Raw genomic sequence first — 10,629 nt, 5'->3', positions numbered from 1 at the left:
CCGTTGGGGGGGGGGGTAAGGTCACCTTTTTTAGGTCGGCCATGGGAATAATTTTTTTTTTTTTTTTTTTTTTTTAATTAAAAAAAAAAAAAAAAAAAAAAAATCCAAAAGGGGGGGGGTTTTAGGTTTTTTTTAGGGGGGTTTACACACAAAAAATTTCCAAAGGGGGGGGGTTTAACCCCCTAAACCCCCCCCTGCGTACGCGCCTGGGTACAACGTTGTTTCGGTCTGCCCAACAGCGAGCCATGGCAAGCCAAAACGGCGTGCCACTGGAGCACCTCTTGGAGGTGCTCCACGAGAGATAGCGCGGTCTAGCACGTGCTAGAAAAAAGGGGGTGCTACGATAGACCGATAGATCTCATTGCGATGTGAACAGCCTCTGTGAGGTTAAGGAGTCCCCCAAATAATGAGAAATTGGCTCAATCTTGCTAAAAATCACAGTGAAAATCATTACAAACAGACATTGGCATGAAACAGGACTACATGTATATGTACAGACACACTTGTGGCAAGTTTTCAAGATTTTCCAGTAATGTTTTCCAGGGGAGTTTGCTATATGATATTCTTCAACACTGAAAGCTGGTTGAAAAAGCCCCTAATTTGTTTTTTACCAGTACCCAACCTTCTCTTTAAAGGGATCCGGTAACTTTGTCTCAGATTCTGAAACAAAATCCTGGATTTAGCTCATGCTGCAATGATAATTATAAACCTTTGTGTCAGTCAGGAACCCCATGAGTTTTACAAGCCGATCGCCTGTCTAATTATCAAGATATTTAGACATCTTGCAATCTGTTTGCCAAACGATTTTCATAACACTACGGTCTATTGGGGAAAACAAGTATGGTAAAACCGGTCACTCAAAGGTTTTTACTTTCTTGGGGCACTTCTTAATCACAGACACCGATTAAACGTAGGGCCGTGCATCTCAGATTTGACACTGTTAAACGATCCCTTTGGTGTACGTATTCACTGCAAGATGTTGGTTTTCATATCAGAAGTCTGTATCTGCATGAGTTGACTAAGGTGCTGCGATGAGTCCATATCTAATATCTGTATAATCCCATTTGGGAAGGTGGGATCATGGTTTGGTTCTTCTTTTTTATTCTCTTCACACATCAACTCCTTCTCAAATGTCTTCCTAAAAGTTCTAAAAGTGTTTAACGTTCTTGCAAGCACTTCCACCTGTGTACAGGAACTCACATTCTTAACAAAGTGCTGCAACTCGTTGAAACATTCCTCCTTCAGGTTCGACAGCTGCTTTTCATAGCTTTTGCGATTCTTGAGTTCTGTGCGCTTCTTCCACTTCCCTGTACCCATGCCATCCTCCCCTCCCGATGGCTCCTGGATGAAGCCATTGTAACTGTGTCTTTGAGCGATGTCCTCGACCTCCTTTATCATTTCTAGGAATTTGGACGTCTCCAGCGTGTTACTGTCCATATGATCCAGCATTTGCTTACGATACCACCACACCTGCCTACTACCACAGATATCTTTGCGATTCTTCCAAGTCATTCCTTCTTTAGAAAGCACATATTCTGCAAAGTGTACCACATGCTTCATAATGGTGTGCGTGTTCCTCAATCCCATCTGCACAAGTTGGCAGATCCGACCAATCAATCTCCTGTCGAGCGGTCTGTCGCGGAGTCGTAACGTGCGAACGAGCTCGTGGTTCGTGTGGGCACTGGCTTTCGGTAGCATGACGTAGACCCTCCACTCCACGACCATGTCCCTGCCACCTTCCTTCCAAACTCTAGACAATTTCTGTGATGCTACCAGTCTATGGTGCTCTGTATCGTCCTTCAGCTTATGCTCTGGAAACCTTGCCACCACGCGGAAGGCAATACGGGCCTCACATCCAACTTTCTTGCTCTGCATTCGCTTATGAGGATTCTTCAAGGGGCGGTCCTTCGGAGGCTCTTTTCTCTTGCTTCCCAGGTGGCAGTAATACATGGCCTTACCCCCGTGGTAGTACGGCACACGATCAAAGGGAACCTTGTGCCCGCAGATGATAAGAGGGGTGTATCGAAATGGTCGTCCTTTAGAAGCATCGATCTCAAAGTTTGTCTTGTCGCATCGCTTGATGCCTACATACTTGGATTCTGTGCACATTTCATAGACGTGAAGCAACTCTTCTGCCTCCTCAAGCGTATGGACATAACCTGCCAAGAAACAAGATAAAAATGAAAATACAGAGAGATATATTGAAATATTTATTCTGCGTCGCATGTCATACATGCCTCTCCACATACAAGTACATGTTTCTTCTTCACATAAACTTTCTTTGCAGGGAATTTATTTACAGGAACTTTCCTAAAGGAATACTTTGCTTTGACCATTTGGACCAAGAATATGTATACCAGTAACTTATTTTAATGATCATCAATAGATAAACATTGAAAGAAGCCTCAACTTTACAAAGATTTAATTTCACTTGTTTAAAAACCTTTTGACTGAATTCATAATTTCTTACTGATTTAATTGACTCTCTACTTTGTCTGTTTTTCAACACTACCTGAGTACCTTTTGCCCTCATACATGTTTGTCTACATTTGGGTATGTCCAAAACAATGGATAGGGATCAGTGGGTCTCGGACCATCTTTCAAGGATCCCACATAGCCAAGTGACCAGGGGTACATGGTAGACAAAAGACAAATAAAAAAGGACAATTATATTGCACATGTAGGACGTCTAGAACTTACCAAAGTATGGAGAGAATTTCTCTTTGAAGTGTCGGGACCATTCTTCTGTGAAAGAATCATGGTATTCTCCATCGTCATCAAGCGCTGAAGATGTGGTTGGTTCCTCAACCAGGGTATCCCCCCAGCAGGTTGTGAAGTCTGTCTCTCCTGCCTCAACGTCATTAGGAAGATCTTGAGCGTCTTCCCTGATGACCTGGGTGGCCACGTCTAGGAGGCTCTGAGGATCGGTTGCAGGAAGCACCAGAGGGTCCAGAGAAGCAGGAAGCTGGGATGATGTCACTGACTCTTGGTTTGACACCACTCCATCTATTACAGATGGAACCAGGTCAGTCAAAGAGGGGATGGTTTGTAGGCTGGATGCTGCCTGGGACATCATGGTGGTGAGTTGCGGACTCGTGAAGGTGAGCAAGTCTGGCGAGGAAGCGACCAATGAACTTGGTGATGTCATGGTAGGATGCGAGGTTGTCATGGTGATCTGGGAAGATGACGTCATGGGGAGGAGCTCTGTTGATGATACTAGCATGAACTGTGAAGGTGTTAGAGTAGTCAGCTTTGGCAAGCTGGCTGAAGGAGGATTGGCAGTTTCTGAGGATGTTATCAGCGAGGCATTTGACGCAGTCATGGATGAATCCTGTGGGGCCATCACCAGGGCTGGGGGGAAGGGTTGGAGAGCTGCCAAGTTCTGAAACTGTGAAATATAATTCCTTAAGAGGATTGTCTCATCACAAAGCTCCGATGGGGCTTGTACCGTCACCGACTGAGATTGGGACATGACATCGGAGGCTATGCTCTCAGAACTTGTTACATTGATGACAGGAATGAACTGTAACACCCTGCCAGGCAGACCTTCTGCTGGGGAGGGCTGCGCTGACGTCAGCATTTGTAGAGCTGAATACGCACTGCTTGAATCCTGATTGCCATGGAAGGGTGAGATATCTGGATTCATCTGGTCATCATCGCCATGGGATTCCATGATGTAGAATGGTTTGGCCAACCCTGGGAATAGTCACTGATGCCTTCTCCCAGGACCACACTCAATACCTGTATACATGGAGACAAGAATAAGTAAAAGCATCATGAAAATATGCACATAAATAACGCCACACCGGTTGCTTACTTTATACAAGCATACACATTCTTCCTTAGCAGTCAGGTAAAAGTAAACCATCAAAACAAACCAAACATAGTATGACAAAAATTTAAATGAGTATACATGTATACATGTATGTCAAAACCAATTCATACATACTACAGAGGAAAAGCAAAGATGTTTTTAAAAGTTGCCATGGGAAAATTGAACAATATTATAGCCCTTCTTAGTTCTTTATCTCTAACAAAATGTAGGTCAGAGACTACCGTTTGGGGCTTTTTTGTGTGCATAGTTTTAAATCCCTGTAACGCTGCCTTTTGTCACTCAATTATCTAAATCCAAGGAGCTCCAACACCGATGCCATTCACTCGAAATTGCTGAATATCCATGATCGAAGAGACAGAGCCCTTCTCAACCTATTCAGCAATTTCGAGCAAACGGTGCTCTATATCATGAAAATTAATATTTGCTCCGTTGCTACCGTGCCTATGTAATTTCTCCTTGCCATGTTGAATCAACGATACATGGATGAATTGTCAAGTAGGACGAAGAATCCCCCTTTTCCCTGTCAAAGACTTCTTCAAATTTTAATTTCAATTGGTTGGAAAGATGCCAAGAGGAGTCGAAAAACATATTTACATTGCACAAAAAAATATGACCCAACCCGCTGTTTGAATCATTTTTAGAAGCGGGCTCTTGGCGTCGGAGCTCCCTGGAGTTATCAAAATCTAGATAGGCCTAGCAGATAATAATAATAATAATTATACTTGCTTATTAATATAGCGCCTAACACTTACTTTATCAGAAGTCTCTAAGCGCTCTACAATAATGCAGCATAATTACCCTGGCTTTAGCAGTGCAGCTGTTACGCGCGCTGCGTTTCAAGGAATAAATTCCTACCAGGGGGCCGTTTCTCGAAACCGTCATAACTACAAGATCAACGACATCTCGCCACTGTCACGCAACTTGTCAGCTAAGTGTTTCACGAAGCCGTCTTTGCCAAGATGAGCGACAACTTCCGCGACAAGCGAGTTGTCACTGCTCCGAACCTGTCATATCTTTTTAATTGCTGTAAAGCGCCATCACAAGTCAGTTTGTTGCCATTCCATGGGCCGCGAAATGGACGATTAGTTTCACTATCATTTTGAGAAAAATATAGACGAGTTCGGTACGTAATTCTCTGGGATGCGAAATGCAAATGTACAAAAATGAGAATACAAATTATACAGAAACTTTAAAAAGCTTAATATAAACATTAAATCACAAATCATTAAACTATAACATATAAATAAGAGAGGTAAGAATGTTACACACCGTTTTCCATAGTCGACCCATAGTCTTTTCTTAGGATACCGTCATACCTTTGGGGCCTATGTGCATTATTTTTTCCTCTCTATTTACTTCTTCCAAATTATATTTTCAATATCAAATCAATTATATAACGAGTATTTATGAGACTCTAGAATAAAAACTGGCTGAGAAAAGACATTTTGCCTAAAATTCCTCGTCACAATAAACAAAAAAGTACGTATTGATAAACTATCACATTACGGTATCCTTCAACTAACTTTTGATTCGACTGTCGAAAAAAAAACACTCACCGGTGTTTCTTCAATTTAAGAATCTTTACAGAAATATGCAAATCGTTTGATGATGTAAATATGATAATGACACTATTTATTATTTATTTTAAGAGAATTTATATGTATATATTTCTTTTTGAACAATTTTAGCCCCAAAACTTGTTTTGGGTTATTCTTGATTTAATGGATCGTGACAAAGACTATGTTCTTGAGCTGCTAGTATCGCGATATATCGATATCATGTCTGTCATGGCTTTGTGAAACGGTTTATCCGCTTCATGACATCTCCGTAGGTCGCCGACAAAGATATGACTGTCATGGAGTTGGTTTCGAGAAACGGCCCCCAGGTACCCATTTACTTCACCTGGGCCGGGTGGATTGTGGCAAATGTATATCATGTCTTGCCAAAGGACATTAGATGTTCAGTTCCTTGAGGCTTGAGGTAGTTAAATGAATCATGACTGTCGACAAGAATATTCATAGAATAACACATTCAAGATCGAGATTCAAATAGAATTGAGATTCTGCAAATAGCTCGTCGGATACAAAATTGGCCACAACAAACTTGGTCCATATATCGTGCACACAGAAAATCTGGATTTTGTTTGTGTTCGAACTGCAACTGATTTTTTAGTTGCCTCAGAGGTTCAAGTGCTTGCTGCTAGTGCTGTGACCAAGAAATGAAAAATTATTGTATTTTTTTATTTCTATTTGATCACACACGAACTATAGTAATGCCTCCTGTGCAAAGGTGTTGATGAGACAGTTGAACACTTTATAGCATCCTGTCCGATTCATCTTCAGATACGCCATGACTTTGTCTCCAAAGTAAATAAATGTCTCCAGGATTACCCATTGTGTGCGTCACAATATGATGACCGTGATCCGTGTTTATTCACCAATGCTACTCTTCTCCCATTTGATCCTGTACTGCCACTTACTACATATAGAAGTTTACTGGCTATTACTTTACTCTTTGTCCATAAAATGCACCTATCGCGATCGACTGCTATCAGTCCATTACCTTGATGTTTACCTTGTGCTCCTGTTTAGTTATATGGCTTGCGGCCCATGGGATCGCTGATCTCCGAAAAAGCGGAGGAAGAACAAGAAGAAGAAGAAGGTAGCGGATTTTTGAATGTGCTCTCACTATACGGTAAATCAAACTAGCATAATTTTCAACACGTCGGACTACAACAATAATATTTGTTTTCAAATTACAAATTTTGTCATTTCATGGAAAGGTTTAGATGTTGTAAGATCGCAAAATCTACGAAGAATTAACACTTATTCATTAAACTTACACTTTTTACCTGTCTCCGCCAATAAGTAGTCAGGAAATCTAGGAAATAAGTCGTTCGACAGCACTTCCTTCTCGGAATTTTAGGATATTACTGCGTCTTCAACAATACAAAACAAAAAAGGAAAAATAAATCGCCTTGGCCTTGTACAGTACTCTACGGGCGCTCGAGTAGAGTGGTGTAGAGGTCAGTGAGTTGTACAGAGATTCCGAGAAAGGGCAAAAAGTAATTCTCAGAAAGAGAAGGAGGGAGGGAGAGAGAGAAAGGGAGAAAGGGAGAGAGAGAGAAAGAGAGAGAGAGAGAGAGAGAGAGAGAGAGAGAGAGAGAGAGAGAGAGAGAGAGAGAGAGAGAGAGAGAGAGAGAGAGAGAGAGAGAGAGAGAGAGAGAGAGAGAGAGAGAGGGAGAACGAAGGGAGGGGCAAATTTAATACTGACTATTAATGGTTTTTGCTATAAAAAATTGTCCGGTCCCATGTTTATTATGATCCTGGTTTGAAAACTGTTTTAGTTACATTAATTTTGTCTGTAACATGCATTCCTGTTGGAAATAAGATATGTATTCGTCTTTCTTTCAAATGATATAGAGCATAACATTAGATCGTTACACATTTACAATAAAAAAAAAACAAATTATGGCAAAAACGATAAAAACAAAGTTAACTAAAAGAAAGAAGAGGAGACCCTGGTAAAAGCAGAGCTTGTAAGTTTTAGGGTCCCCTGGCTAAAGTTAGTTAAAAATTGTCTAATTATATTATTGTATTTTCTTCTGTTTATGTATTAGCGCCATGAGCGTCATGCTTGACAAACCTAAGCGCTTTAAAAAAATAAGAAGCCACTATTATTATTCATTATCAGTTATCCGCGGTTGACAATACCGGTGGACTGACTAAAGTTTATACCACCCATATGACATATAGCACATGGACCTGGCATGATCGTCTATCTTGCTAAGCTTTCTTGTCAACTAGCAACGGTTTTCAAAACTGTTTCGGGTCATGACTATGGATCACTGAACTCGGCTTTTTTTCTTTAATTCGTAGAGAATTTGTTTGAAATTTCAACCGCCATAGTATTTCATCATCTAGAGATGGCGCCATTATAAGTTGACTCTCGATACAGTTCCAGTCTAAATACTCGATTTGTAATCTGAGTCCAGGGCGAGCAGTGGGATCATTATTTTTTTCCTTCAATTTTTCTCAAGGCTATTGACTCTTTGAACAATATGCCCATACAGTTATATGGATTTTGTTCTGCGCAAATGTGTGTTATACCGAAATATAATCGTATCTGACCACCTTCTACATTTTCTGTGTATACTTCTTCTTCTTCTTAGTTGATCCCTCCACTATTTTGGCTTAGGCATTATTTTCTATGAAGAGGGCGCAAGTATAGCTATAAGTAGTGCAGCGGGGCTTTAACGATTAGGTATTTGATTTCATTGAACACGAAGTTATAACCATGGTTGCCTGGTGCTAAGCTACGAGATTTGTCATGAATGTTCTATTGCAAATGACCTATAGCTAGCATGATGGTAATGCCTGATAAAACCCTACCTAGGAGATTATATTACCTGGCACTGGCGAACATGACTAATTTTGTCTTGTATATCCTGCCGATGCTACTATAAACAGGACCTTAATTGGTTGGAACAGTAAATCTTTTGTTTATGTTGTCACGAGTATAAACTTAAAAATATGTAATACAACAAAAAACTTTCCTTTTACTTGTATATTCCTAACTTAGACTAGAGGCCTATTTCAATATCATACTTCTGTTGATGTAGATTGTAAAAGCATACTTTTTTTTTTTATTTGAAGCGCATAGAGAATCAAACAATGCGCTAAATAAATCAAAATGTATTATTATTTTTATTTCTCATTCTGGCACTGTGGCTTTGGCTTGAGCAGAATACGTCATGAACGTGGGGGTGGGTTATGTGGTTAGGGGAAGATGGGTCCGGGAGAGGATCACCTTTCCTACTTTGTGCGTCCTGACAGGGGAGGGGGGGGGGGCAGGGAGGACACGTCCCCCTCAATTTCTTTTAGGGAGGGGTGGGGGGGGGGGGCTCGTCCCCTCTGAAAATTTTGAAAAAGTGCAAAAAAATGTATAGCAAATACTGACTAAAGACTGCAACATATTCTTAGGCTCTGGAGGGCCTAATTAAGAGTGCAGCGTTTAGACTAATACAAATGCAAAAATCTTCTCACTCGGTCGCTACGCTCCCTCGTATAATATCCTTCTAAATGTACAAGTAAATATTGTAGAAAATCTTTAAACAAAACTTAAAAAACCTGTGAGGGGGTAGTCACTTCCGTCACCTTCGCCCCTCTCGTTCATCATGCTCCTTCGTCCCTCGCATTTCGCCCCCCGCCCACCAAGTCATGAAAAGAAATCACCGCCCCTGTGCGTCCATATAGCATATACCTTCAATATCATCGAAGTATTTTACAAGCTATAACCATTATGGAGCAGCTGGAGTTTTGTCTCTCTCCTCTCATTTTGATTTCATTAATTAACCCTTTAAATCATCCTTCCATTCAGATGAGGTTGAGTCGCGAGAGCTTGACTCATAATGAGGGGTGACATGACACATTTATACCGGAGAGCAGCCGGGCTGGCTAGCAGGCACTCGTACCCATGACTAGTATGGTGGGGCCCGACGTCCGGGGTCAGACTATTTTAAGAAAGTTTTTAGCGGGAATACCCCCAATAAAACACAAGGCGACATTGGTTGAAGGGCAAGGAGAGGTCGACAATGAGAGTTTAAGAAATATTTGAGGATTGTGGGTGAGTGAAAGAGGAAGTGAGAGAGAGAGAGAGAGAGAGAGAGAGGATGAGAGAGAGAGGGAGGGAGGGAGAGAGAGAGAGAGAGAGAGGGGGGAAGAGAGGTAGGGAGAGAGAGAGAGAGAGAGAGAGAGAGAGAGAGAGAGAGGAGAGAGAGGGGGAAGAGAGGCAGAGGAAGAGAGAGAGATAGAGAGAGGATGAGAGAGAAAGGGAGGGAGAGAGAGAGAGGGGGAGAGAGAGGGGGAAGAGAGGCAGAGGGAGAGAGAGAGAGGAGAGAGAGAGAGAGAGAGAGAGAGAGAGAGAGAGAGAGATGAGGGAGCAAAATGGAAAAGGAGAAATAAAATATCACAAAAATGCAAGCATGTAGAAAGAAATAAAATCCCATCGTGCATCTATTGATGTTTACTAAAAGTAAAATGTTCCATGATATTAACATCTTTAAACAAATAAAAATACTTTTACTGAAATTAAATGACAGGATGCTATACTTTTGTGTGATAGTCGGAAAAAACAAGATATGACGTAAACGTTAGATTGCTCTACCGTGTGCCAAACTTTCTCTTTTCTCCAGAATTACTTTTTCTTATGTTCTATTTTCTGATCAATTACAAATTCGCATCTTCGGGCCTCAATATACTGTTATTATTTGACAGATTTCCAAATATAAAATTAACTTTTAGCGCTCTCTTATTCCCAAGTTCATACACAAAAGAGATTATCATGAATATTATTAGGAACCAGTGTTTCTGGTTTTTGGAGCAGAATCAATTTCAGTAATTGTTGTATCCTGAATAACAAATAAAATAGTCAATTATAGATTTTAATGATTTGTAGTAAATAAAAAACATGAATCGAACTAAGGAGTACCCCCCCCCCCCTCCCCGTGAATTCCGTGTGGCATAATAATCAGAGACAATTAGAAGCAACTGAACGTTGTACTCTTCTTTCTATAAACATTCTGTCATGGTATCGAAGTGACCTTATCTTAGTGACTTTGTTAGTAACATTATTTTAAGGATCTTAATTAAGTGATTTTATTTTAATAGTAGTTTCATTCTATCATGTCTACATCATGGATTGGTATAAAAGATGAGTTTCTTTTTCTTTTCTTTGTCTGCTTTTTTTTCTTCCTTCTATTTATCGTGTATTGTCGTTTAATTTAATTTAATCTA

General features: G+C 40.7%; 1 protein-coding gene across 2 annotated transcripts; it reads right to left on the bottom strand.

The window, feature by feature from the left end:
• Positions 1-712: 712 nt before the first annotated feature.
• Positions 713-6,775, bottom strand: LOC100889959. Of its 2 annotated transcripts, none has more exons than XM_030988363.1 (3): positions 6,678-6,775; positions 2,701-3,741; positions 713-2,159 (listed from the first exon to the last, which is right to left on the bottom strand). In XM_030988363.1, the coding sequence occupies exons 2-3, from the start codon at positions 3,671-3,673 to the stop codon at positions 967-969; spliced, it is 2,166 nt and encodes a 721-aa protein (XP_030844223.1). In that variant the 5' UTR covers positions 3,674-3,741; positions 6,678-6,775; the 3' UTR covers positions 713-966. The 2 variants fall into 2 exon arrangements, with proteins under 2 accessions (XP_030844223.1, XP_003726195.2); XM_003726147.3 differs by having other exon boundaries at positions 6,687-6,772.
• Between the last annotated feature and the right edge of the window lie 3,854 nt (positions 6,776-10,629).

Source organism: Strongylocentrotus purpuratus, unplaced genomic scaffold (assembly GCF_000002235.5).
Source record: "Strongylocentrotus purpuratus isolate Spur 01 unplaced genomic scaffold, Spur_5.0 spur5_scaffold_17, whole genome shotgun sequence".
NCBI lineage: Eukaryota > Metazoa > Echinodermata > Echinoidea > Camarodonta > Strongylocentrotidae > Strongylocentrotus > Strongylocentrotus purpuratus.
This window is presented reverse-complemented; position numbering and strand designations above follow the sequence as displayed.